Consider the following 27,894-nt stretch of genomic DNA (forward strand, 5'->3'; position numbering starts at 1 on the left):
CTTGGGCTTCCTTACCCTGTGTCTGGGGCGGGGCCATCCAGGGTCACTTGGAGGAGGGAGGAGGGTAGAATAGGCCTGGGCACCCTAAGTCCTGGATGTGGGAAACAACTCTGAGGAAGTCGATGGGGCTTTCTGTTGGGTTCCGGGAACCCTGCGGGGGGATCCTCTGGCCTGCACCAACGCCCTCCTGCCCCCTTTGAGAAGCCACCAGAAGACTGCATGATTTGAGGGAGCCGCCTTTGGCCCGGCAGCTTCTGGAAAACAAGCCCCTTGAGGCCAGTCTTGGGTCCTGTCAGGGAAACAGCCCTAAGTTGCTGGGAAGAAGGGAGACGTCTGGGGTCAGGGTCAAGGGGGCAGGGAGGCTGTCAGGGGAGGAGACCCCCTTCCCTGTGGCCATTGGAGGGATGGAAAAGACACCATGGTTGGTGGGGCCCAAGGGAGGAGCCCCTTATCCTAACTAAGAAAGGGCTGAGAAAGGGCCAGCTTTCTGCTTGGCAGTCTCGGGCTCCCTACTTCCTGCCTGGAGGCCAGTGCAGGCCAGCACTCCTGCCAGGAGGGGCACTGTCGTGCTGGGGGCCCTCTCCTCGGGACCTTGAACTCATGTGAGTGTGGAGTGTAGGGGAGAGGTCCGGGGGCCGCAGAGGAAAGTTGGGGGCTGCTGGGACTGTTGTCTGATGCTCTAGAACTACACGAGGCCACCGAGGCTAGTGAGTGCTCACCAGGGTTTCTGGGGACTAGCGTTTGCCGGGGGTGGGCTAGGCGGTGAGGAGAGCAGGTGTGTCGACGCAGGAAGGCAGGCTGGAGGTGAGTGGGGTGGAAGGGAGGGAAGGAGAGAGGGGAAGGCGAGGAAGGGAGGAAAGGTCAGAGAGGCAGTGCCCAGAATGAGCGGGAGGGGCGGGGTCCAGTTGCCCCAACAAAGCACCCGCGTTTATTGCTTAACAGTACATCCCCCAGTAGCCTACGTGTCTCTCCAGATCTGTGCATACACAGCCTCCTCCGTTTTAAATCTTTTTAAACTTTTGGGCCGCGCCATGCAGCCTGCGGGATCCTAGTTCCCCAGCCAGGGATGGAACCCGTGCCCCGGAAGTGGAAGTGCCAAGTCCTAACCACTGGACGGCCAGGGAAGGCATAATTAATTTTCCAGACAGTGGCAGACTCCCCCCCCCCCGGCCCCTCCCATTTTGCAGCACCACCACCAGGTGAGAGTCCTGGTTCCCAGGCTTCGAGCACAGTGCACTGTCACTCCTCAAGGGGTGGGGGACATATGCAACCTGAGATGGCTTAGAGACCATGTGGTCTCTTAACTGTGGGATTTTGTTTTTTATTTTCAATTTTTTTCAGCTGAGGAAAAATTCACATAACATAAAAATAACCATTAGCCATTTAAAAATGCACATTTCACTGGCATTGAGTATATTCGCAATGTTGTGCAACCATCACCTCTACCTACTCCCAGAATATTTTTATCGTCTTAAAAGGTGAGAAGAGGGCTCCCCTGGTGGCGCAGTGGTTGAGAGTCCGCCTGCCGATGCAGGGGATGCGGGTTCGTGCCCCGGTCTGGGAGGATCCCACATGCCGCGGAGCGGCTGGGCCCTTGAGCCATGGCCGCTGAGCCTGTGCGTCCGGAGCCTGTGCTCCGCAACGGGAGAGGCCACAGCAGTGAGAGGCCCGCGTACCGCAAAAAAAAAAAAAAAAAAAAAAGGTGAGAAGAAATGTCTATTGTTTTAGCTACTCAGTTTGTGGAACTTTGTTACAGCAGCCACAGGAAACTTATACGCCTTACTTAGACCACACAGAAAAATGAACTTGACATGGGTTGTAGACCTAAAAGTAAAAGCTAAAACTGAAACTATATATAAATAAAACATGGGGGAAAACCTTTGTGACCTTGGTCTATGCAAAGTTTTCTTAGACAGGAGACAAAAAACAATCATAAGAGGAAAAACTGATAAATTAGACTTCATCAAAAATCCAAACTTTTGCTCTTTAAAAGATACTATTATGAAAATGAAAAGACAAGCCACTGGCTTGGAGAAAAGAAAATATTTTTATGACAGAGGGCTTGTATCCAGGATATGTTTTGCATGCACGTGCGTGCGCGCGCACACACACACGTAAACTCCTGCAAATCAATAAAAATGAGACAAACATCCTAATTTTAAAAAACGGGCAAAAGGGACTTCCCTGGTGGTCCAGTGGTTAGGACTCTGTGCTTCCACCGCTAGGGGGCACAGGTTCGATCCCCGGTCAGGGAACTAAGATCCTTCATGCCCTGTGCATGTGGCCGAATGAGGAACAAAAAAACAGGCAAAAGATTTGAATACACAATGTCACAAAAGATGAATAAGAATGGCAATAGCAACACAACATTGTAAATCAATTATACTCCAATAATTTTTTTTAAAAAAACGGTAAAAAAAACAAGTGAAAAGATGCTCACCATCTTCATGGTGACAGCAAGCAGATGGGCAGCCACCTGGGGCTGGGCAGAGGGAACCCAGAGGGGCCTCTGGGCTGATGGAAATGGCCTGTATCTTGGCTGGAGGGTGGTTAAAAGGGGTATGTATTTGTCAAAACTCATTGAACTGTACCCTTAAAGTGGGGTCATTTATTGTCTGTAAATTATACCCCAATAAAGCTCATTTTAAAAGAAAACAGGAAAAGAAGGCAACTAATGAAACTGGTCACCTAAAGGGGTAGGAGGGATGCGAGGGAGTGATGCTCCTCTGGGTGTGTCTCTTCTGATGCAGTTTTGACTTCTGGACACATGTTGCTATTTTACATACTAAAAATAAATCAACAGGATGGGGGGAAAAGCTAAAACGGAATACAAACAAATTCTCCCAAGTGTATTTCAAATGAATAACATAGCTATATTAAAAGGAAAGATTTTTCGTTTTTGGCCGTGCTCTTCTTGGCTTGTGGGATCTCGGTTCCCCGACCAGGGATTGAACCCGGGCCACGGCAGTGAAAGCCTAACCACTAGGCCACCAGGGAACTCCCATAAAGGGAAATTTTTTTTTAAAGCTACCCAAGGGACTTCCCTGGTGGTTCAGTGGTTAAGAATCCCATCTTCCAATGCAGGGGATGGGGGTTCGATCCCTGTTTCTGGGAACTAAGATACCATGAGTGGCACGGCCAAAAAAACAAAAACAAAACAAAAAACCAATAATGGCTTACAGTCCATCGAACAAAATCCACATCCCCGAGTCCACACTGATAATGAATATATAGATAGATGAACAGAGGAGCTGTTCCTGACAGGAGAATGCCAATGAATGAATGTAGGAGGGATCATGGAGGGAGAAGAATCACTGTTTTGTAACCATCAGAGTAATCATTGATTTAGGCAAGAATTATCAATGACTGGTAACATTTTGATAAAAACAGAATATTTACCTAGTTTCAAAGTATCTTCCTACAAGCTGCTTTTTAGTTACAAAGGGAAAAATAATAACTGTCCACTTGAGAAACTGGCAGTCACCACCTTAACCAAATGCTTAAAGTTAACATCACAGTGAAGGGACAAAACAATAACACTTGCCTCCTGATAAGAAGCACAGAGAGGGCCTGGTAGCCTCCCAACACCACACAGCCCATATCGCACCCTGAGAAAACATCGGACAAATCCAACCTGAGGACGTTCTGCCAAACACCTGGCCTGCACTCTTCAAAAATGTCCATGTCATGAAAGGCCAAGAAAAGCAGAGGAATGTTCCAGATTAAAGGGAACCAAAGAGACATGAGAACGAATGCCACGTGGGATCCTAGACTGGATCCCGGATCAGAAAAAACATCATGAGGACAATTGGTGAAGTTCGAATGAGACCTTAGATAAAATAGTATTATCGTATTAACATTAACATTTCTGATGTTAATAGTTACACTTTGGTTATGTAAGAGTCTATAATAATTATACAGTAATTATGCTGTGGTTATGAAATACAGAGTGAAGTATTTAGGGGCAAAGGGGTAAGCTGTATGCAGACATAGTTACTTAGACATAGTTGATAAAAATATTATTTTTATATGTAATAAACACATATGCACCCACAAGTGAGAGGGACAGAGAGAGAGAGAGAGAGAGAATGAGAAAGCAAATGGAACAAAATATGAACTCTTGGTGAATGTGGGCTAAGGGTACATGGAAGCTTTCTGTACTATTCTTACAGCTTTTTTGTAAGTCTGAAATAATTTCAAATTATAAAGTTAAAAAGAAAGCTACCGCTTCTATCCAACATTGACTGGAGGGTGTAGCCAGGGCAATTAGGCAACACAATGAAATAAAAGGCGTCCAGATTGGAGAGGAAGAAGTAAAACTATCTCTATTCTCAGATGACATAATCTTGTAGGTGCAAAATCCTAATAATCTTCTAAAAAATATATTAGAACTAATAAATGAGTTCAGCAAAGTTGCAGGATGAAAGATCATTACACAAAAATCAATCGCACTTCTATACCATAGCAATAAACAATTTGGTTTACAGTAGCATTATAAAGAATAAAATCCTTAGGAATGAATTTAACAATAGAAATGTAAGACTTGTACACTGTGAACTAGACAATGTCACTGAAAGACAATAAAGAAAACCTGAATAAATGGAAAACTATTTAGTTAGGGTTCTCCAGAGTAACAGAACAGGACACACACACACACCAAGTTGAAATTAATACACATAAAGTTAATCATTACAGCCCATGCTCATGGATGGAAAGAATCATGTTAAGATGGCAACACTCTCCAATTGATCTACAGATTCAATTCAATCCCTATCAAACTCTTGCTGGCGTTTTTGAAGAAACTGACAAGCTCATCCTCAAATTCATATGGGGCAGACCGGGAGGACTGCTAAGGGGTATATGGGGGCTTGCTTCAAGGGTGATGAGAATGTTTTGGAATCTGGTAGTGGGGATGGTTGCACAACTTTGTGAATATACTAAAAGTCATTGAATGTTACACTTTACATGAGTGACTTACATGACAGATGAATTATAGGTCAATAAATCTGTTTAAAAAGAAAAGGAGGGCTTCCCTGGTGGCGCAGTGGTAGAGAGTCCGCCTGCCGATGCAGGGGACACGGGTTCGTGCCCCGGTCCGGGAGGATCCCACGTGCCGCGGAGCGGCTGGGCCCGTGAGCCATGGCCGCTGAGCCTGCGCGTCCGGAGCCTGTGCTCCACAACGGGAGAGGCCACAACAGTGAGAGGCCCGCGTACCAAAAAAAAAAAAAAAAAAAAAGAAAAGAAAAGAAAAGGAAACCAAGGGAATGAAAACCTCCGATTCAGGGCCGCGGTGGCTGGCTGGGGAAGGGGCCAGGTGTAAATGGCCGACAGCCTCAAGTCCTCGTGCTGAGCATCTGCATGTTATTAGCCGCGGGCCCTCCGGATCAAGGACCGTCGGGGGGAGAGTATCCTGAGCCAGGACCGCGAGTCCCCGGCTGGTGTGCGCCCTAAGGATTGGGACACCGGAGGCCGCGCACCGGCGGCAGGTGGCCCCGGGCGCGCCTCCGAGCACCGGGGCGGGGTCTGCGCGTGCCCCAGGTCCTAGGGGGTGTGTGGCGCGGGCGCGCGCGGGTCCCAGGGTTGCGGGAGGCGGCGGTCCGGGCCGGGGGGTGGCGGGGGAGAGGCGCGCGCCGCGGACGCGGCCATTGCGCGACGGGGGTCGGCTCGCTGGGCGGGGACCCGGGCCGCTCACGGGGGCCCGGGCTAAGCACTGGGCCTCTCCCGGCCCCAGGGAGGGGCGGCCCCCGCCCGCGAGCCCTGCCGCTCGGCCCTCCCTGGACGCCCCCGCCCGGCGCGGTGGTACGGTCCGGGTTTAAAAGGCCCTGGCGGCCGCGGGCCGGCCCAGTGTGTGGGCGGTGGCGGCGGCGCGGGCGCGCGGGGTGTAAGGCGAGGGGTGCGGCGGCGGGGGCGCGCGAGTGGGGCGGTGTGGGGCTCGAGGGCGCGTCCACGTGGCCGACGGGCGGCCACCCGGAGCCAGCGGCGGCGGAGGGACAGGTAGGTGGCCTCCATCCCCCCGCCGCCTGTGCGGGGCCGGCCTGCTCGGCGGCCCTGGGCTCCGGCAGCTCGGGGATTCGGCTCGGCCTTTAAGGGGTCGGGCCCTGCCCCTGCCTCTCGGGCGCCGGCCTGACTGGTCCTTCGTGCCCGGCGCCGGTAGGGACGGTCCGTCCGCGGCTAGCCCCCGGCCCGATGGGGACCCTTTGTGGCGGAGGAGCGGCCCCTGCAAGGACTGCTGCGGCGCCTCCATCCACTAGGGTCCTCGTGGATCTGCCGGGGGGGGGGGCAATCCCTGGTGGGGGCAGGGCGAGCCGGGCAGGCAGCACCGCGCGGGGCGTTGGGGAGCGGGCGCTAGAGCCAGGTCTCTGCGAGGGTCTGTCCCCACCCTCGGGCTCTGCTGGCAGGGCTGTAGCAGAGAGGCTGGGTGTGCCTGTGATGCCCGAGGCTCCCGGTTACAGGCTGAGGTTTGGGATGGGCACTTGGGCTGCAAATTCTGCCTTTCCAGGTCTCCCTCCCGACCTGTCCCATCCCCATTCTTAGGCCTGTATTCTTGTGCGGTGTGAAGGAGGTGAGGGTGGCATGAGGCCTCCCTTCTCCGTCTTCCTTTCTTCTCTGGCTCTTGCATTAAGGATCCAAGATGCGGACCTGACAAAAGAGCCCCAGAGGGATGATCAGCCTGAGCTGAAACTTTGCAGTTCCAAGCTGGGTCTTCTCCTTGTTCTAGCAAATGCATTTTTTCCCCTTTCCTTGGTTGCTGCCTTGGTTTGGTTCCCCGCACCCTCCCCAAGCTGAGTAACTTGGTCTCCCTTGGGGCTTGGGCACTGAGAGGGTATCGCTGAGCCCTGCCCCCTTGGCTGCCACGACACTTCTCTGCTGTCTTTGCTGCCTGGCGCTGGCCGAGGGCTGGGTGTGGCCTAGGGGTGAAGACCCAGCCAAGCCTAGTACTGCTCCTGTGGTCCCCCACCCCGTCTCCCCAAAGTCTCAGCTGTGTTTCAGAATGCTGCTCCCCTTCCATAGGGCTCCTTGGGCCCCCCTGCATCTCCCCTTCCCCAGCTAACGTGTGGATTTGGAGGGAGAGCCGCGCAGGGCTGCCTGGGCATCCGTCTGGCTGTGCCTGAGCAGAGCCTGACTTATGTCTGCCTCTGTGCTTTGCTCTGGGGGCAGGCGACTCGGCTTTGTGTTCCAGCCGGTAGGCTAGGCAGGCTCCTCCTGGACAGCCAGCAGACGGAGGCCCCTGGGGCGAGGAGGCAGCCGGGGCCAGGAAGGTGGAAGTGGCAGCCCTGGTTCCCATCTGGTCTCAGGCTTTGATGCCTCAGACCTCTGTCCTGGGGTGGTGTCCTGACACCAATTTGCGATTGTTCTCTCCCTACCTTTTCTCCTTTCCCCAGCTAGGGTGTGAGGCACGTCTGTGGCCTTGGCTTGCCCACGGTTGGGTTGCTCTTGTGTGCGGCTGGCCACCCTCAGCTCTGGGATCTGGTGTTTGGCTTCTCCTTCCTGGAGGGCCCCCCACCCTGCCTTTCCTAGCATCTGGCTCTGCTGCCCCCTTGGGTGTGGCCCAGCTGAGGCGAGGCCTCCTGGCTCCTTTCCAGCAGTGGGTGGGGGATGATTGATGGCCCCCAAGTCTGCCTGTGCTCTCTGCTCACTCGTGCGCCCTGGCGGAGGCCCCTCCTCTCTCCCAGCCGTGGTCGCCATCTGGGGCTCTGCTATGGTGGTGGGCGACTAGCCTCCGCCCTCTGTGGCGTGGCTCTCGGCCTGCTGGGGGCCCTAGGCCAGGCAGGGCCGGAGGCGGCTGGGCTGGGGGCCTCTGACCGGCACTCTCCGTCTCTCCTCAGGCCCACCCCCGGGGCAGCTGCCGGCCATGCCCGCCATCGGCCTCCTCCTGCTGTTCCTCCTTGCTGTGGGGCGGGCCCTGGGTGGCAGCACGCCCTTCCCTGCCTTCTCAGTGACGGACACCTCACTCACCCATCTGGCCGTGCACCGGGTGACCGGGGAGGTGTTTGTGGGTGCGGTGAATCGCGTCTTCAAGCTGGCCCCCAACCTGACCGAGCTGCGGGTCCACGTCACGGGGCCCGTCGAGGACAACGCTCGCTGCTACCCACCCCCCAGCATGCGTGTCTGTGCCCACCGCCTGGCGCCTGTGGACAACGTGAACAAGCTGCTGCTCATAGACTACGCAGCCCACCGCCTGCTGGCCTGCGGCAGCATCTGGCAGGGCATCTGCCAGTTCCTGCGCCTGGACGACCTCTTCAAGCTGGGCGAGCCGCACCGCCGCAAGGAGCACTACCTGTCGGGGGCCCAGGAGCCGGACTCCATGGCGGGCGTCATCGTGGAGCAGGGCCAGGGGCCCAGCAAGCTGTTCGTGGGCGCCGCCGTGGATGGCAAGTCTGAGTACTTCCCCACGCTGAGCTCCCGAAAGCTCATCGGCGACGAGGACGGTGCCGACATGTTCAGTCTGGTGGGTGAGCCCGCCCACCTGCTCGGGCTCTCGCAGGCTGTCCGGCCCCCAACCCCTCCCCTCCCCTCCCCTCCCTTCTCGCCCCTCTGAAGAGCCAGCTCCCGTGCCCTCCTGCCTTCACTCTGTCCTGGCTCTGCCTCTGGAGCCTTTCTGGCCTGGGGTCCTGTGACCACGTGGGTCGGGGGCAGGGAGATTGTGAGGGAAGACCCCCGGGGGCCATGTTGTGGGCGCAGGGCCAGGCTGGGTGGCGGGGGCCCAGGGGCCACGGTTGGGGAGGTCGAGGGTGGACCTAGGCCTCGTCCCAGGCTGTGTCCTCCACCTGCTCCCCAGGTGTACCAGGACGAGTTCGTCTCCTCTCAGATCAAGATCCCCTCAGACACGCTGTCCTTGTACCCAGCCTTCGACATCTACTACGTCTACGGCTTCGTGAGTGCCTCCTTCGTGTACTTCCTGACACTGCAGCTGGATACCCAGCAGACACTGCTGGACACGGCAGGCGAGAAATTCTTCACGTCCAAGATCGTGCGCATGTGCTCGGGGGACTCGGAGTTCTACTCGTACGTGGAGTTCCCCATCGGCTGCTCCTGGCGCGGCGTGGAGTACCGCCTGGTGCAGAGCGCCCACCTGGCCAAGCCCGGCCTGCTGCTGGCCCAGGCCCTGGGTGTGCCGGCCGACGAGGACGTCCTCTTCACCATCTTCTCTCAGGGCCAGAAGAACCGGGCCAGCCCGCCGCGGCAGACCATCCTCTGCCTCTTTACCCTCAGCAGCATCAACGCCCACATCCGGCGCCGCATCCAGTCCTGCTACCGTGGGGAGGGCACGCTGGCCCTGCCTTGGCTGCTGAACAAGGAGCTGCCCTGTATCAACACCGTGAGCCCTCACCCGCCCCACCCCTGCCCCCGGGCTGGGCCCTCTGCCCCTTCCTGGGTGTGCGGGGCCAGCCCAGGCGGTCGTACGGCAGCTGATGGGCCGCCGCGTGTGCCAGCCTGGGCTCGGTCTTGGGAACGACAGCTTAGCCTGGGGTCCCCCGCCCCCGTCCTCCCCTCCCTGCCTCTGCTGCTACCCACCACCTCTCCGTGTGGACCAGCTTGCTCTCCCCGCTGCTGCCTGCTCACCCCCCTCCTCAGCCCCCGATTTCCCGTGGGGTCCTGGGGCAAACGGTTGGTCTTGGCTGGTAAGGAGCGAGCTCCAGATTCTGCTCCCTCCTAGAACGTGGGCTCTCATTGCCTCTGTCCAGCTGGTGCCCCAGGCTCTTACTCACGCGTCCTCCTCCTGTCTCCCCAGCCCATGCAGATAAACGGAAACTTCTGCGGGCTGGTGTTGAACCAGCCGCTGGGCGGCCTGCACGTGATCGAGGGCCTGCCCCTGCTAGCCGACAGTACTGATGGCATGGCCAGTGTGGCCGCCTACCCCTACCAGCAGCACTCTGTGGTCTTCATCGGCACCCGCAGCGGCAGTCTGAAGAAGGTGAGCCCCGGGACGCTCAGCGTGTGGGCGTCAGGGCGCACTGAGATGCAGACGAGGGCTGGGGTCAAGAACGTGCGGCTGAGCCCTGCAGCACCTTGGATGGGGCCTGGGCCCTGGGGGAAGGGGGACTTCCCAGGCTGGGGCCCAGGAGCCCAGCTGTACTCCACGGGTGGCCTCTCAGCCACCCATGCTTGCAGTGCCACCGCCCGCCGTGGCCTGAATCGCTGGCTTCCTGTGGCTCTGGGGGCAGACCGGGCCCACCTCCAGTCCTCCCTGCTGGGAGAGCAGGAGCCGTCGTTGCTGGGTCCTCAGTCGAATGAACGAGGAGACAAATGTGGACCTAACCCTCCTTGCCCTCTTGTCCCCTCATGGGCACGGGGGCTGCAGTGCCGGCAGGGCCGCAGCTGCTCCTGTTCCAGGGTGTTCTGAAGGGCCAGGAGTCAGGACAACTGCCACATTCCCTTCCTGTTCACCTGGGGGATGCGGGGCTGTCCCTGGGGTAAGGTTTGTGAAGGGAGCCACCGAGCTCTTGGGGCCTGGTCTGCTTCCGTCCTGGTCCCCGTCTTGCATTTGTCACAGCTTTATTGGGGTGTAAGTGCTGTGTCACAACCCCCCCCCCCCCCCGTTTAAAGCATACATCTCAGTGATTTCAGTAAGTCCGCGGAGTTACTCAAGCATAACCGCTATCTCATTCCAGGATGCTGCCATGATCCTAAAAATCCCTTCCCTTTTAGCTTTCACACTTTCCCTGTCCCCCAACTCGGGGCAACGCTCATCTCTGTCTCTATGTCCTGGGAGCCTTTTTGGATTGGCTGTGTCACACCCAAGGGCCTCCAGGGGGCAGCCTTGGCGTCCTCCTTCCCTGGTCTGTGAGAAAGGGGGCGGCGGGCAGGCTGGGTCCCTGGCTCGAGAATAGGACGCCTGGGCGCGTGGGGTGCTGCTGTGGCGTCAGGTGGCTGGTCTCGTGGCCCAGGTACGGGTCGACGGCTCTCAGGAGGCCCACCTGTATGAGACGGTGCCTGTGGTGGATGGCAGCCCCATACTCCGTGACCTGCTCTTCAGCCCCGACCACCGGCACGTCTACCTCCTGAGCGAGAAGCAGGTGGGCCCCGCAGGTGGTGCGGCGGGGTGGGACGGGGGTGGGGCGGGTGCTGACACGGCTGCCCCCAGGTGAGCCAGCTCCCGGTGGAGACCTGCGAGCAGTACCCAAGCTGCGCCGCCTGCCTGGGCTCGGGGGACCCGCACTGTGGGTGGTGTGTGCTGCAGCACAGGTGAGGAGCCGCCCGAGTGCCCGCTCCCCGAGCTGCGCCCCTGTGCCTCCCCCTCCCTGCCCTTCTGCTTTCTCCAGCTAGCGAGTAGAGCCTCTACCCCGAGGGACGTCCCTCGGGCCCCAGGGGGTGAGGCCGAGGCATGCGGCTGCCTGGTGCCGTGGGCTGGGCCGGCTGTCCCCTCCGTCGCCCCCCAGGCCCCCGCTGCACCCCCGCTCCGGGCCTTGCTGGGGCAGCTGTGGGATGGGCCTGGCCTGACCCCGCGCAGATGCTGCCGCCATGGGGCCTGTCCAGGCGCCTCGGCCCCGCGTGGCTTCGCCGAGGAGCTGAGCAAGTGTGTCCAGGTGCGGGTCCGGCCCAACAATGTGTCGGTGACATCGCCTGGGGTGCAGGTGAGTGGTGCGGAGCGTGAGGGTGTAGAGGCCCGTGCACACGTGTTGGGGGCGCTCCCAGCTCTGGGCCCTCTGCTTCCCCCAGCTGACCGTGGCCATAAGCAACGTGCCGGACCTCAGTGCGGGCGTGAGCTGTGCCTTCGAGGAGGTGACCGAGAGCGAGGCCGTCCTGCTGCCCTCTGGAGAGTTACACTGTCCCTCGCCTTCCCTGCAGGAGCTCCGGGCTCTCACCCGGGGGCACGGTCAGTGGCTGGGCCGCGGGGGGCAGGGCTGCTCTCCGTCCACGGCTCACGTGTGGCTCCCCTGGGCTCGCTGCAGGGGCCGCGCGCACCGTGCAGCTGCAGCTGCTCTCCAAGGAGAGCGGCGTGAGCTTTGCTGGGGCTGACTTCGTCTTCTACAACTGCAGCGCCCTCCAGTCGTGAGTACCGGCCCCCCCGACCCCTGTCCCCGTCTCTGTTGCTCGCGGTGTCGTGTAGGCCTCAGGCGGGCCCCGGTGCCTTTTGCCTTTGGCTCCCCGTGTGTCCCGCAGGTGGGACGGTGAGGGGCCAGGCCCGATCTTCCCCGTGATTTCTGAAGCCTCTCCCCTCTAGGTGCATGTCCTGCGTCGGCAGCCCTTACCCCTGCCACTGGTGTAAGTACCGCCACGTGTGTACCAGCCACCCCCACGAGTGCTCCTTCCAGGAGGGCAGGGTCCACAGCCCCGAGGTGAGGCGCGCGCCACACGCGAGGGGGCTGGGCTCTTTTCTGCCTTCGGTCTTGGGGTTTTCTTGGAGCCCCCCTAACCGGGGGCCAGCCCAGCTGGCTGATGGGCGTTCTCCTCTCAGGGCTGCCCTGAGATCCTGCCCAGCGGGGACCTCCTGATCCCAGCAGGCGTCACGCAGCCTCTCACCCTGCGGGCCAAGAACCTGCCGCAGCCCCAGTCGGGCCAGAAGAACTACGAGTGTGTGGTCCGGGTGCAGGGGAGGCAGCAGCGGGTGCCTGCCGTCCGCTTCAACAGCAGCAGCGTGCAGTGCCAGAACGCCTCGGTGAGGCCCACCCGCCCCACCTCCCTCGGGGGTCCAGGCTGTGCGGGGCTGGGCGTGGTGCAGATCTGTGCCCAGCAGACTCTTCTAGAAGCCTCAGCTGACAGTGGTCAGGGACCTTCTGAGTCTCCTGCTGGGGATTTCTGAGCTGGGGGAGGGGCGGTCTGTCACCTTCACTGGGGTCACGCGGGTCCCTCTCCCCCAGTACTCCTATGAAGGTGATGAGTATGGTGACACCGAGCTGGACTTCTCCGTGGTCTGGGATGGAGATTTCCCCATCGACAAGCCCGCTACCTTCCGAGGTGACCGGCGGGATGGGGCCGAGGAGCTCGCCTCCTGGGGCGGAGAAGGCACGTGCTGGGGCCGGGCCCACAGGGGACCCTTCGTCGGGGCCCGTAGCTGCCCCCCAGCGGCGCCTTCTGTGCCCACAGCCCTCCTGTACAAGTGCTGGGCGCAGCGGCCCAGCTGTGGCCTCTGCCTCAAGGCTGACCCTCGCTTCAACTGTGGCTGGTGCATCTCGGAGCATAGGTGCCAGCTGCGGGCCCACTGCCCGGCCCCCAAGACCAACTGGGTGCACCCAAACCAGAAGGGCGCTCGCTGCAGCCACCCCCGCATTGCCCAGGTGGGCCTCCCCACCCCCCGCCGCCCTCTGGGTACCCACTGCCTCGGCTCACCCTCCCGCCTCCCCTCCTGCTCCGCAGATCCACCCGCTCATGGGGCCCAAGGAGGGAGGCACCCGGATCACCATCGTGGGCGAGAACCTGGGCCTCACCTCCCGAGACGTGGGCCTGCGGGTGGCCGGCGTGCGCTGCAACTCCATCCCCGCCGAGTACGTCAGTGCCGAGAGGTGAGTGCGGCTGTGCGGGCGCTGGGCCTCCCCGCAGCCTGTGGCCGGGCGCCCGGGCCTGACCTCCGACCTGACCCGACCCCTAGGATCGTGTGTGAGATGGAGGAGTCGCTGGTGCCCAGCCCGCCACCAGGGCCTGCGGAGCTCTGCATCAGCGACTGCTCGGCTGACTTCCGCACGCAGTCTGAGCAGCTCTACAGTTTCGTGGTACGTGGGCTGCCCGCCCCCTTCCCTCTCCCACTCCTTCCTGGCAGGGGCTGTGGCCTGGCCCTGTTGGGCGCCCGCCGTCTCCCCGCTCCCCTCAGGGCTGCTTCTCCCGTAGACGCCCACGTTCGACCGCGTGAGTCCCAGTCGGGGCCCAGCCTCGGGGGGCACGCGGATCACCATTTCCGGTCATTCTCTGGACGCCGGCAGCAGAGTCACAGTGACCGTGAGAGACGGCGAGTGCCAGTTCGTGAGGTGAGCGTTGCAGGCGGGGGCCATGGCGCCGGCAGGTGGCAGCCCTGGGCAGCCTGCTCCAAGTCCCCGCTTGCTGGCATAGGAGGGATGCGGAAGCGATCGTGTGCATCTCGCCTGTCTCCACCCTGGGCCCGAGCCAGGCCTCCATCACCCTGGCCATCGACCGTGCCAACATCTCCAGTCCCGGCGTCCTCTACACCTACACCCAGGACCCCACCGTCACTCGCCTCGAGCCCACCTGGAGCATCACCAAGTAAGGCCCTCGGGCCAGGCCTCGCCTGGCGACCAGGTGACCCAGGGCTGGGGAGGCCCTGGGCTCCCATGGCAGCCTCGATAACACTCCAGGGCTGGGCTCAGGGTGGTGGGGAGGAAGCCTGAGGCCCCTCACCCCCATACCTAGTGGAAGCACCTCCATCACCGTGAGTGGGACCCACCTGCTGACGGTCCAGGAGCCCCGGGTCCGGGCCAAGTACCGAGGCATCGAGACCACCAACGTGAGTGCCAGCTGCCGCCATCCCACCCCTGACCCTCTGCCCGCTGTGGCCTCACGTGCTGGGCTGCCCACCTTTGTCCCCACAGACGTGCCAGGTGATCAACGACACCGCCATGCTGTGTAAGGCCCCTGGCATCTTCCTGGGGCGGCCCCAGCCGCAGGCCCAGGGTGAGCACCCTGACGAGTTCGGCTTCCTGCTGGACCACGTGCAGACGGCCCGTTCCCTCAACCGGTCCTCCTTCACCTACTACCCCGACCCCAGCTTCGAGCCACTTGGGCCCTCTGGGGTCCTGGATGTCAAACCTGGCTCCCACGTAGTGCTGAAGGTGCCAGTGTGGTGGGCGCCTAGGGCGGGAGGGGCGGGGCGGTGGGGAGCCCTGGCCAGCAGCGCTCTCCACCTGCAGGGCAAGAATCTCATCCCTGCGGCGGCCGGCAGCTCCCGCCTCAACTACACGGTGCTGATCGGGGGCCAGCCGTGCACGCTCACCGTCTCGGACACGCAACTCCTGTGCGACTCCCCCAGCCAGACGGGCCGGCAGCCGGTCATGGTGGGTAGGGGGCAGGGAGGCTGCCAGAGCAGCCTGGGGCGGGGGTGCGGGTCAGCTTACGGCGCCTGTCCCTGCAGGTGCTGGTGGGCGGCCTGGAGTTCTGGCTGGGCACCCTGCACATCACGGCCGACCGGGCGCTGAGCCTGCCGGCCGTGGTGGGGCTGGCGGCGGGGGGCGCGCTTCTGCTGCTGGCCATCACCGCCGTGCTGGTCGCCTACAAACGCAAGACTCAGGATGCCGACCGCACGCTCAAGCGCCTCCAGCTCCAGATGGACAACTTGGAGTCCCGGGTGGCCCTGGAATGCAAGGAAGGTGCCTGCATGAGGGTGGGGGGGGCAGGTGGCAGGGGCTCCCTCCTCCCTCCCTGCTCACTGTCTCTCACCGGCCCTCCCCAGCCTTCGCTGAGCTGCAGACAGACATCAACGAGCTGACGAACCACATGGATGGCGTGCAGATCCCCTTCCTGGACTACCGGACCTACGCCGTGCGTGTGCTCTTCCCGGGCATCGAGGCCCACCCAGTGCTCAAGGAGCTGGATGTGAGCGCCCCCTGCTGCCTGCCCATGCCCTGTCACCCCCAGGGCCACCTCCACCGTCTGAGATGCCCTGTCCCCCCCGCCCCCAGACACCCCCCAATGTCGAGAAGGCCCTGCGTCTCTTTGGGCAGCTGCTGCACAGCCGCGCCTTCGTGCTCACCTTTATCCACACTCTGGAGGCTCAGAGCAGCTTCTCCATGCGCGACCGTGGCACTGTGGCCTCGCTCACTATGGTGGCCCTGCAGAGCCGCCTCGATTATGCCACGGGGCTGCTCAAGCAACTGCTGGCGGACCTCATCGAGAAGAACCTCGAGAGCAAGAGCCACCCGAAGCTGCTCCTGCGCAGGTACTGGGCCCCGCCAGCCCTGCCCCTGCCCTGGGAAGCCCAGCCCTGCCCGGCCGGGGCCCCAGCACCCCTTTCACCCTAGGACCGAGTCTGTGGCTGAGAAGATGCTCACCAACTGGTTCACCTTCCTGCTCCATAAGTTTCTGAAGGTGCGTGCGCTCAAAGGGCAAGCGGGGGGCGAGGGGATGAGAGGAAGCGGTCGGCCGCAGGCGGGCGGCAAGCTGTGTCCCGGCCCTGGCTGCAGGAGTGCGCCGGGGAGCCGCTCTTCCTGCTGTTCTGCGCCATCAAGCAGCAGATGGAGAAGGGCCCCATCGACGCCATCACGGGCGAGGCGCGCTACTCCCTGAGCGAGGACAAGCTCATCCGCCAGCAGATCGACTACAAGACGCTGGTGAGCGGGGGTCCAGGTGCGCAGGGTATCGGGCCTGAGGGGAAGCCTCACCCAGGACCCACCCTGTGGTCCCCCTCGCCCCCAGACCCTGCACTGTGTGTGCCCGGAGAGCGAGGGCAGCGCTCAGGTCCCGGTGAAGGTTCTCAATTGTGACAGTATCACCCAGGCCAAAGACAAGCTGCTAGATGCTGTGTACAAGGGCATCCCCTACTCTCAGCGTCCCAGAGCTGAGGACATGGACCTAGGTGAGGCCCCTTCCCTCTCCTCCTGGGCCCCCCCACCTCCTGTGGCCACGTTACCTTGGCTGGCGTTCACTCTCCCCACCTGAGCTCTGTCCTCTGAGGGCAGTGGGCCCAGGGTCCCAGGGCTCGTGGAGCAGGACCTCAGAGCTGCCTGTGGCCCGCAGAGTGGCGCCAGGGCCGCATGGCCCGCATCATTCTCCAGGACGAGGATGTCACCACCAAAATCGAGTGTGACTGGAAGAGGGTCAACTCACTGGCCCACTACCAGGTGAGGAGCCGGAGGTCGCCTCACGCCCAGGGCCCTTGTGAGCCGTGGCCCTGCCCTGAGGCCACAGGAGTAGGGGTCCCGGCCCCTCCCCTCTCTGGCCCCCGCGCCACAGGCCCCCCTTGGGTAGCCGCCCCACACGTGCCCTGCCGGGCCAGGGTAGGCGGTGGCTCAGGCCCCTTGGCTTCTCGGCCTCCTGCATTGCCCCCCTCTCTGTCTCTGGGATTTGCAGGTAACAGACGGCTCCTTGGTGGCACTGGTGCCCAAACAAGTGTCAGCCTACAACATGGCCAACTCCTTCACCTTCACCCGCTCTCTCAGCCGTTATGGTAGGCGTCCTCGGTGTGGGGTCTCTGCTGGCCCCGTGCCCTGCAAGGCTGTGTCGGCCATCGTGGGGAACCCCCAGCCCCACCCCGTCTGAGCAGCCAGCCTGGCTCTGGCGGCCCCCCTGGACCCTGCTCTCAGGAGGTCTCTAGTTCCTTAGAGCCTAGAAGTGCAGTGGGCCCGTGGGAGCAGGCGGGCCCCCTCGGCCTGCAGGGCTCCCGGGGTGGCGGGGAGCGAGCGCCACGGCGATGGCCTAAGGGGCACGCCACCCTCTGCCCCAGAGAGCTTACTCCGCACGGCCAGCAGCCCCGACAGCCTCCGCTCTCGGGCACCCATGATCACGCCCGACCAGGAGACGGGCACCAAGCTGTGGCACCTGGTGAAGAACCACGACCACGCCGACCACCGAGAGGGAGACCGGGGCAGCAAGATGGTCTCGGAGATCTACCTGACGCGGCTGCTGGCCACCAAGGTGTGGGCCTGCCCCGCGCCACCCTGGCCTTAGTGCACGTGCCTTGCAGCCTGGCCTTGGCCCTGGGGCCACCGGATTGTTCCAATCCCAAGGGACTTGCTCAGCGCTTTTGCCACGGGAACCGCCACCCTGAGGTCGAGGCCAAGCTTGTCCGAGGGGTGGTGGCTGAGCAGGGAAGCCCTGCTCGTTGTCAAGCCTCCCCGTCCCCATCTGTCCTGCCGTGGGGACGTCCCGCCCTGGCTCCCCGTCAGCTGGTGTCCTTGCTGCGCCCCTGCAGGGCACACTGCAGAAGTTCGTGGACGACCTCTTCGAGACCGTGTTCAGCACGGCGCACCGGGGCTCGGCCCTGCCCCTGGCCATCAAGTACATGTTCGACTTCCTGGACGAGCAGGCCGACCAGCGGCAGATCGGCGATCCCGACGTGCGCCACACCTGGAAGAGCAACTGGTACTGCCGTGCACCGGCCCGCGGGCGGGGGCGTGAGGAGGCTTGGCTGGGGCTCGGGGACCACGGTCAGGATGCCGGCGGGGGCTTGGCTGGTCACCCTGGCAGGAGAGGACAGCGGCCTGGCACTGATGGTGCCGCCGAGCACAGAGAGCAAATGCGTGTGATTCCGCAGGGCTTTGGGCGTCTGGGATGTGGGTAGTGTGGCCAGCGCCCAGAAGTGCCCTTGGCCCTGCTGCTCACCTGGTGATACCGCTGACACAGGGCAGAGGTAACCAGAAGCCCGGTCCCGGGGTTAGCCGTGCGAGGGGGGCGCGTTGAAACTCACTGAGGACGGAAGACCGTCCACTCTGACTTCCCACTGCTTGAAGTCAGGCAGAAAATTAAAGAAGAGGCCGCCAGCTCTCCGTGTGTCACTCTCGCTGCCTGTGGGCCTGCGGAGGTGAGCGCGGATGGGAGGGTGTGTGCAGGGAGATCGCGGAGCTGCGGGCCTTTGTCCCTCTGTCCAGCCTGCCCCTGCGCTTCTGGGTGAACGTGATCAAGAACCCGCAGTTCGTGTTCGACATCCACAAGAGCAGCATCACGGACGCCTGCCTGTCGGTGGTGGCCCAGACCTTCATGGACTCCTGCTCGACGTCCGAGCACCGCCTGGGCAAGGACTCGCCCTCCAACAAGCTGCTCTACGCCAAGGACATCCCCAGCTACAAGAGCTGGGTGGAGAGGTGGGCCCCAGTGTGTGGGGAGGCGGGGCCGGGACCCCAGGGGACGCGGCTGCTGGCGAGGGAAGAAGGCCCGGAGGCTGGCCTGGCAGCCGGGGCGGGGGCTTTGGCTTCTGTGGCGCCTGCTGGCACGACCTCCTCGGGGCCCCAACAGGTACTACCGGGACATCGCCAAGATGGCGTCCATCAGTGACCAGGACATGGACGCGTACCTGGTGGAGCAGTCCCGTCTCCATGCCAGTGACTTCAACGTCCTGAGCGCGCTCAGTGAGCTCTATTTCTACGTTACCAAGTACCGCCAGGAGGTGCGTGCCACCCCCTCGGGCCCCTGCTCTTTGGCTCTGAGGGTACAGCTGGTGGCAAAGGCAGGGGCGTGGTGGGGGTCAGCGAGCCCAGCTCTTGGACTCCTCACAGTTCCTCCCCCAACCAGGCCCTTAAGGTGGCACAGGTGACACGCTCTGTAGATGCTGGGATTTGAGGGACCCAGTAGAGAAGCCACTGGCTGGAGCGCAAAGTTCTGGTCCGGCAGAAGTTAGGGGCCGGGAGCACACAGAGGGCTGGGTTGACGGGCTGGGGCCAAAGGTAGGCGCGGTCAGCCCACCTGCCCGGTTTGTGGCTGGAGAGTCAGGGAAGACAGATGCGCCGGCTCCAGGGTTGGATTCCTGGCTGGAGACGAGAATGGGTGGGCCCGGACAGGGCCCCGAGCCTGGATGAGCTCCCCAAGGCGGGGGCCATGGGCAGCTGGAGAGGGAGACGTGGCCCAAGAACTTGAGTGGCCCTGGGACATTCAAGAGGTGGCAGAGAAGAGGGGGGACCGGCTGCAGAGTCTGAGGCGGCTCGGGAGGGGCCCCCGAGTGCCAGACGGGTCCTGGAACACGCGTGAGGACCCCCCCCCCCACCCCCGCCCTGGGCGTCAGGGAGGAGGGAGCGACGGGCTCTGTCGGGTGCTGCCCACGGTCACGGAAGGTGAGGCCCGAGATCGCGGAGACCTGGGTGAGAGAGGTCTGGGGTGGGGTGGGGGTTAGGAGGGACGGGAAAGGGGGGCCTCCAGTCCAGATTACCCTGTGGGAGGGGCTGTGTGCTGGCTGTTGGAAGGCGGGAAGAGGTTGTGCAGTCGGAGGAGGGGTTGGGGTCAAGGAGGAGCTGCAGGCCCTTTCGGAGGCCAGACGCTGGGCCCCTCCCACGTGGGAGGGGCGGGGGGCATCGGGGCTGGGGCTTGGCCAGGAGGAGCCCGCCCCTCAAGAGCCCGGCTCTGGGCCTCTTCCCGCAGGTTCTCACCGCTCTGGACCGAGATGCCTCTTGCCGGAAGCAGAAGCTGCGCCAGAAGTTGGAACATATCATCGGCCTCGCATCCAGCAACAGCTAAGGGAGGTGGACCTCGTGAGGAGGGGGCTTCTCAGTCCTGAGCCGTACTCCCGTGCAGAGGGGCGTCTCCCGCCTGGGTCCCGGGGCTGAGCCCTGGATCGGGTGGCATGAGGTCACCGGGCCAAGATGCCCCTGGCACAGCCGGGCCCCCGTCATTAGTGCCTTGCTTTGGGCCCTGCATGGGGAGGGGGTGACCGGACCAAGCCCCCCACCCCGGCAGCAGCAATACCCCCGCCCTCCTGCCCTCGTGCCGGGGGTTGTGGTTGCCCCTGCCCTCCTTGCTATTTATACCCCAACCACCTATTTATTTAATTTATCTCCACCTCACCGTCGTCTCCATCTGTAAATACGCGCTCCCTCCTCCCCCGGACCCCCTACCCCCCCCCCCCCCCCCCCAGGTTGCCAGCCTCGCTCACCTTCTCTCCTTGAGCCCTCCCGGCTCCCCTGTGACACGGTCAGCCTTGGCCTAGCCTCTGGCCCCGCCCCTTGCCCTGGCTGGCCCCACCCATGCCGAGGACGGGGCCTCGGCACCAGCAGTCCTTGGGGCCGGTGAGGCAGCGAAGTTGCCCTGGGACGGTGGCTCGGCCCCTGCGGCCACTGCAGCAGCCCCTCCAGACTTCTCGGGCTGGGACTGTACCCCCTCCCGGGGCGCCGTTCTCTCTGAGCGCCTGGAGAGCTCGAACCAGGCTCCTGCCAGGGCGTGAGCGGGGCCTGGGAGCACCGAACCTCCCTTCTCCGGGCCCTGCTGCTAAGCCCCCTCAGTGTGGTCTGCGCGTCCGGACCCCTCATCCTCCGCTGCCCTGTCCTGCGCCCGCCCCGAGGGGCAGAGGCAGCAGTGCCTTACTCCTTTGTCCTTCTGCCTCCTCAGAGGAACCTGGCCCCGGCCCGCGCTCCTGGAAACCCAATTGGCCCCTTTTTCTCTTTTTTGCATGAGGTTTTCTTTGTCCCTGTAATGTTTTTTCCTAATTAAATGTTGAGAAATGGATGCAGTGTGTGGCTTTGTCCTCGGGCAGGTGGGGAGGCTGTCGGACTCTGCATGAGCTGCTCGCCCTTGATGGGGGGAAGGGTGACTCGTTGCAGGGTTTCTGAGGACTTGAGGCGCTCTAGGGCGACGTCCAATCCATCAGTGAGTCCTGGTGGCTCCACCTTCAAGACACACGCAGAATCCGCCCCCTTCTCCCCACCTCCACTGCCCGCAACTGGTCCAAGCCGCCCTTGTCGCTTGCCTGGATGCCAGGGTCCCCATTTCTGCCCTGGCCGCCCTCAGGCTCTTCTCAGCTTGGGAGGCACTGGGACCCTCCCTCTTAACATACACGGTGGACCTTGTCCCACTCTGTTCAGAACCATCCAGGGCTTCATGGCCCCCAAACGCCTTCATATCTGACAACTCTACTGTCCCAAGTGCACTGCAATCACTGTGCTCCTACCTCCCTCCTGCCTCTCACCCTCTTGTGCCTGTTCAAGTAAGCCGGGTGGGGAGAAAGCAGGATGCGATTTTAAATAGAGTGGTCAGGAATGATTTCCGGGTGAGCCAGAGGGATCCCCAGAGGAAGAGGGTTCCAGACTGAAGAGAACCAGTGCAAAGGCCTTGAGGCAGTAGCCAGCCTGGCATGTTTTGTTTTTTTTTTTTTTTTAATAAACTTACTTGAGGGCTTCCCTGGTGGCGCAGTGGTTGAGAGTCCGCCTGCCGATGCAGGGCACGCGGGTTCGTGCCCCGGTCCGGGAAGATCCCACATGCCGCGGAGCGGCCGGGCCCGTGAGCCGTGGCCGCTGAGCCTGCGCGTCCGGGAGAGGCCACAGCAGTGAGAGGCCCGCGTACCGCAAAAAAAAAAAACAACAAAAAAACCCCAATAAACTTACTTGAGGCAGGAGCCAGCCTGGCATGTTTTTGTTTTTTTTTAATAAACTTATTTATTTATATTTTTGGCTGCATTGGGTCTTCGTTGCTGCTCACGGGCTTTCTCTACTTGCGGCGAGCGGGGGCTACTCTTCCTTGCGGTGCGCGGGCTTCTCATTGCGGTGGCTTCTCTTGTCGCGGAGCACAGGCTCTAGGCGTGCGGGCTTCAGTAGTTGTGGCTCACAGGCTCTAGAGCGCAGGCTCAGTAGTTGTGGCGCACGGGCTTAGTTGCTCCGCGGCACGTGCGATCTTCCCGGACCAGGGCTCGAACCCATGTCCCCGGCATTGGCAGGCGGATTCTTAACCACTGCGCCACCAGGGAGGCCCCTGGCCTGGCATGTTTGAACGGCTAAGGAAGCCAGTGAGGCTGAACCACGATGAGCAAGCGAAAGGGTGGTAGTGGAGAATATTGGAGAGGAAACGGGCTGGATTACATCTGGCTTTTTTTTTTTTTTTTTTTGGCTGCACTGGGTCCTCGTTGTTGGGTCTTCGTTGCTGTGCGCAGGCTTTCTCTAGTTGTGGCGAGCGGAAGCTACTCTTCGTTGCAGCGCACGGGCTTTTCATTGCGGTGGCTTCTCTTGCAGAGCTTGGGCTCTAGGCGTGCAGACTTCAGTAGTTGTGGCGCACGGGCTCAGTAGTTGTGGCACATGGGCTTAGCTGCTCCGTGGCATGTGGGATGTTCCTGGACCACGGATCGAACCCGTGTCCCCTGCATTGGCAGGTGGATTCTCAACCGCTGCGCCACCAGGGAAGTCCCTCACATCTGGCTTTTCAGGCCACTGTAAGTTCTTTGGCTTTGTCCCTAAGAGTCCCTTTTGGAGATTCTTTTTAACAGAAGAGTGACGCAATCTGACTTATGTTTTAAAGCAACCTGGCAGCTTCACCAGTTCACCTGTCAGGCCAAGGCAGTAGGCTGATTCTGGGCTTTGCTGGGTGAGGGAGGGAGAATCAGACTGACGTCGGGCCCTAGAGCCTGGGGTACTGTAGCTCGGGAGCTGCCGGCAGAGAGGATCCTGGGGATCTGCAGAGGGTCCCCCTGGAGTATCACGGGGTGCTGAGGAAGCCGCCCCGGGCATGGGAAAGGGCTGCCAGGAAGGATTACAGGGAACTATGCTCAGGGCTCAAGCAGGCCCTGGATGAGCACCTGTCCCCACTGGCCAGGATGGAAACCTCGGAATTCAAGAGGCCTGAGGGAGGGCACTCAGAAGGGTCTTGCCTCAGTAGCGGGAAAACAATTAATTCTACAGTAGAAGCTGCTCTAGCGCCATGTAGCAAATCTTAGAAGCAAGATTCTAAAGAATCAAATTGTCTCCGAGTAACCGCAGCACCTGAGAACAAAGTTCGAGTATGTTTACGGACACAAAAGTAGCCAGCACCCAAGGGAAAGCACACAAGGTCTGCTATCCAAGCAAAACACCTGGCATGAAAAGAGTAAGTAAAGACCAGCCCATTAGAAGGGGATAGATAGAGCAATCAATAAAAGGCAACCAGATTGGAAAGGAAGAGTAAAACTCCCATGATCGCAGGGTATTTTAGAGGGAGCTAACTCCCCCTGCCCAGACCCTGAGCCAGGTGCGCCAGCAGTTTTCTTCACTGATCTGAAACAAAGCCAGTAAACTACAAAATTCCTAGCCTAGTGCTTCTGGGTTGTTTGCTCTTCTCACACACGCTCGGTTTTTAATTTTTGCGGGACACTAACCTAATGGTGACATAGATGTGGGGAAACCAGAATTGTGGTGGGAGGGCACAGTTTCTGGAGTGAGTAGAATAGAACCATTTGGGGAGGAGGCAGAGGGACAGTGGCGTGAAAGTGCTCAATTCTCATCTCCCCATCGATAATTAAAGTCTTAAAAATGGTTTTTAAAAAGGGAAGAAAGAAAAAGACCCTTGCTGTAGCCACCAGAGCTGCTGCGTGCTGGCGGGGGAGACGCTCCATCATCACCGTCTTCGCCACGCCCACCGCCACCATCCCCAGCACCAGCATCTCCCTCCCTCCAGCCCACGCTGCCAGAGCTCTCTGGGTTCTGTGCCGGCAGACTCCGTTCACGCACATGCAGGAACAGGGACCGGATCTCCCCCGCACTGGCTTGAAAGAATCCCCTAAATGCAGCCAAAATATATGAAACACAGGCTGTGAAGAAACTGGGCCTCAGGTGAGGGAGGACCGTCAGGGATCTCTGGGAGCCGAGACCCCGAAGAGGTGAGCCGCGCAGCTTCCCCAGCTTGCTGTCTACACGGACTGTCCGGACCGAGTCCAGCCGCCTCCCCGGGTCTCGGGGGTGGATCGCAGAGCGCACGCAGCCGGAGTTGGCGGGTGGAGGACCGGAGAGGACACAGCGGCACAGGGAGAGGACCGTGCCCAAGGGCGGAGGGTCCATTGGAGCGCGCCGAGGACCACTGAGCGAGGCGGGGGACAGGGCCACCCAAAGGATGGAAGGTGAGTCTGCCCAGCGCTCGAGCAGGACAGGGACTGGCGGTCCCATTCTGGCGGTCCGCACCGGCCAGAATGCAAACCTCATAATTGGGGAGGCATCCTGAAGGGGGCTCAGAAGGCTCGCGCCTCAGTAGTGTGGGAAAAAAATGAATCCTATGGGACTTGCCCGGCGGTCCAGTGGTTAGAACTCCACACTTCCAATGCAGGAGGTGCGGGTTTGATCCCTGGTCGGGGTACTGAGATTCCACATGCCACGGGGTGCGGCCAAAAACTAAAAAAAAAAAAAAAAAAAAAAAAAAATGTGAACCCTACACTGAAAGCTGCTCTGGTCCCACACAGCACATCTTCAAAGCAAGACTCAAAAGGATCTGTCCCCAGTAACCTAACAGCATCCCAGAAGAGAGCTCAAAAAATATGTCTAGGAATACAAAGATACCCAGCACCCAGGGAAAAAGGCCCAACGTCTGACACTGAAGAAGAAACTACCAGGGATACAGAGTCAGCCAGATCCAATCCTTAACCAGGAGAAAAGTTCATCACTGAAAGGCACGCAGATTGGAAAGGAAGAAGCAAAACTGCCTTTATTCTGAGAAAACGTGATCAACGATGAAAATCCAACGGCATCTACCAAAGAGCTACTAGAATATAAGTGAGCTTAGAAAGGCTGCGGGATACAACACCTTTTACAGGAAGCTAACTCCTTCTAACTGAAGGCTTGAATGACTGTCCTAGCACTTTTTCTTCACTGATCTGAGACAAGGCCAGTAAGCCACAAAGTTCCTATTCGAGTGTTTCTCGGTTGTTTGCTCTTGTCATACAAACCCAGTTTTTAAAAAAATTTTACCGAGGAGACCCAGTAGTGACAAGGATGTGAGAAACCAGCGTTCTGGTGGGAGGGTACACTTTCTGTACAATTTGGAGAGCAATTTCACACACTGCAGCGCGAGAGCTTCACATATTTAACCAATTTACCTCTTGTAGTCTATCTTAAGAAAACAATCACTCAGGCAAAGCTCTACATACCAGCATTCCACTGAAGCATTACCTATATAATATGGCAAAAATTGAAAATAATTCAAACATTCAATAATGTATCTTTTATGTATCCATTCAATAATGCTTTTGAAGAATTTTTAGAAAAAGGTTCATGTTAGATGAAAAATATGAGGAAAAATGCTAAACTTGCAAAATATTATTACTGTTACACATTTACTACATAAATACCACTATAAAACTAAGAAAATATTCCAAAATGTTGACAGTAGTTAATACTGAATGACAGACAGGACCTATCCTCTTCCATTTCTTAAACTGTCTTCAGTTGCGTTGTACTACTTGAATATCTGAATCACAGAACCTCCCCTCCAATTTAAGGACAGAGGCAAGAATATTTAAAGGTGCTGTAGTTGAAAATAAAGTCAGACATAGCATCGTAGCTCAGTTTTTGTTTTTTTTTTTAAAGATGTTGGGGGTAGGAGTTTTATTAATTAATTTATTTATTTTTGCTGTGTTGGGTCTTCGTTTCTGTGCCAGGGCTTTCTCTAGCTGTGGTGAGCGGGGGCCGCTCTTCATCGTGGTGCACGGGCCTCTCACTATCGCGGCCTCTCTTGTTGTGGAGCACAGGCTCCAGATGTGCAGGCTCAGTAGTTGTGGCTCACGGGCCCAGTTGCTCCGCGGCATGTGGGATCTTCCCAGACCAGGACTGGAACCCGTGTCCCCTGCATTAGCAGGCAGATTCTCAACCACTGCGCCACTAGGGAAGCCCCATAGCTCAGTTTTATTTTCAGTAGTTAAGAAACATTTAAGCACCAAACAAAGTAAGTGAACCCTCAGCACGCAAGGGCCAGTAGAGGCAAAAGATGAGGCCCCCATAATAAAGTGGCAACTACTACAGAAATCACTGCCCTAGGAGGGATGCACTGTCTAGGAAGGGACACAAGTTTAGACCTTAATCCCCTTCTCTAGCCCTGGCTTAGCGTGCAACAGGGGGCCCAAAGCGCTGCATGGTCCGTATCACCAGAGAAAGCTGGTCAAGAAAGTTGACGATGGAAATTTGGAGGAGGTGGGAATCTTCAGCTCTCCAGTGGCTAAAAGTGATGGAAAAAGAAAATCAAGGTGATGGTAGCAACCCCTCCAGTCCCTCTCTGGCTCTGCCCCTCTATGACACCGAAGCCGCTGCCATCTCCATTGGAGTGCCCGCTGGGGCGGAGATGGGTCCAGTGCACCGTGTCACCTCCCTAGATCCAACCCTGGAGTATCTCCGAGTCTCCAATAGAGCGCCCTTGGGGGAGACTGGCCCGGCCACCTGCTGCCACTCCCAAGCAGCCCTTTCTAGAACTTACACCGCCAGGACGCTGCCGCTTACTGTGAGCTCCTTCCCAACAGCCCCATGGTGCAGTTCGGCATCTGGGGCCAGGGACCCACGGGCGATCTCCGCCTCCAAGGTGGACGGGAAAGGCACACTTAGGGCGCTGATGGAGATTCGGTTAAGGCAACATCCACACGGATCTGGTGCTTTGGGCCCTGTCTCAGGGCACCCTGACCAGCCTCACCCCTTTCAGAACTGCTTCCAGCCCCCCAGACCACGCCTGGCCCTAATCCACCCCAGACGCCCCGCTGCCCCGTGCTCTCATTTCTTCGCCCCCAGGCGCCCCGGCTTTCCTTCTGCTCTTATTTCTCCCCCTCAAGACCACCCCGCAGCAGCCCCTGACTCCCCCTTCTCCCCTTCGCTCCCAGGCTGCCCCTGACTCGTGCGTCCCTCTGTCCCACCTCCCACCGCACGCAGCCTGCAGCCCATTTCCCACTCCGCCCTCGGGTAGGATACAATACGTGTGGCCGGCTTCCCGGCCTTCTGGCTGTGGACGCGGGGTGTCCGCCCGGCCCCGGAGAGTGCTGTGCCGGCGCGGCACACAGAACTCCGTCGTTTGCAGCGGCAGCAGCACCCCCGCTGCGAGGGCCGCCCCGGTCCCCCCTGCCCCCGCTGCCCCCCTGGCTGTCCAGGCCTTCAGCGCCGCCCGCCATCCTGCCTGCGCCTGCGTCCGCCTCTGCCGCCTGCATGGCTGCAGCGCGCTCTGCCTCCGACTCTGTCTTCGGGCCGCTGGTCTCCCCATCCGCTCTCTCCGATGTCGGCTAAGAGACAACGGCTCTTTCCTGAAGCTCCGCCCCTCGCGCTGACTCCGCCCCGTGCGCCTGCGCAAACAGGCCCCGCTGAGGTCGAGGGGGTGCGTGGTGGCTTCCCGCGGAACCGGCCTGGCTGGGCGTCCTCCAAGACTCCCTTGGCCGCAGAGGAACTGAGGCTCCCTCCCAAAGCCCTGGCCCTTCGCAAACTGTGTGACGCGATTTTAACTTCCTTTTTCTGTTTTCCTGCAAGTTTTTGACAGTGACCTTATACGACTTTTTTTTTTTTTTTTTGCGGTACGCGGGCCTCTCACTGCTGCGGCCTCTCCCGTTGCGGAGCACAGGCTCCGGACGCGCAGGCTCAGCGGCCATGGCTCACGGGCCCAGCCGCTCCGCGG

The 27,894-nt window shown here is 60.1% G+C and overlaps 2 protein-coding genes across 2 annotated transcripts; one reads left to right on the top strand and one right to left on the bottom strand.

The window, feature by feature from the left end:
• Positions 1 to 7,852: 7,852 nt before the first annotated feature.
• PLXNA3 (plexin A3) lies at positions 7,853 to 20,049 on the top strand (the record flags this gene model as incomplete). The annotated part of the gene is made up of 32 exons (XM_082864103.1): positions 7,853 to 8,449; positions 8,780 to 9,319; positions 9,734 to 9,916; positions 10,890 to 11,018; positions 11,087 to 11,187; positions 11,453 to 11,576; positions 11,662 to 11,818; positions 11,895 to 11,994; positions 12,167 to 12,281; positions 12,401 to 12,601; positions 12,804 to 12,900; positions 13,030 to 13,220; positions 13,300 to 13,445; positions 13,532 to 13,652; positions 13,768 to 13,904; positions 13,987 to 14,157; positions 14,305 to 14,398; positions 14,484 to 14,723; positions 14,802 to 14,945; positions 15,023 to 15,257; positions 15,341 to 15,483; positions 15,570 to 15,826; positions 15,909 to 15,975; positions 16,071 to 16,217; positions 16,303 to 16,462; positions 16,624 to 16,727; positions 16,957 to 17,053; positions 17,330 to 17,520; positions 17,798 to 17,967; positions 18,474 to 18,686; positions 18,838 to 18,988; positions 19,954 to 20,049. 32 exons carry the CDS (start codon positions 7,853 to 7,855, stop codon positions 20,047 to 20,049), a joined length of 5,619 nt encoding a protein of 1,872 aa, XP_082720229.1.
• A 5,132-nt stretch (positions 20,050 to 25,181) lies between these two features.
• LAGE3 (L antigen family member 3) lies at positions 25,182 to 27,436 on the bottom strand (the record flags this gene model as incomplete). The annotated part of the gene is made up of 3 exons (XM_082864344.1): positions 25,182 to 26,466; positions 26,722 to 26,850; positions 27,204 to 27,436. 3 exons carry the CDS (start codon positions 27,434 to 27,436, stop codon positions 26,352 to 26,354), a joined length of 477 nt encoding a protein of 158 aa, XP_082720470.1. The 3' UTR covers positions 25,182 to 26,351.
• Between the last annotated feature and the right edge of the window lie 458 nt (positions 27,437 to 27,894).

Source organism: Leucopleurus acutus (genome assembly GCF_964270905.1).
Source record: "Leucopleurus acutus genome assembly, chromosome: X".
Classification (NCBI taxonomy): Eukaryota; Metazoa; Chordata; class Mammalia; order Artiodactyla; family Delphinidae; genus Leucopleurus; species Leucopleurus acutus.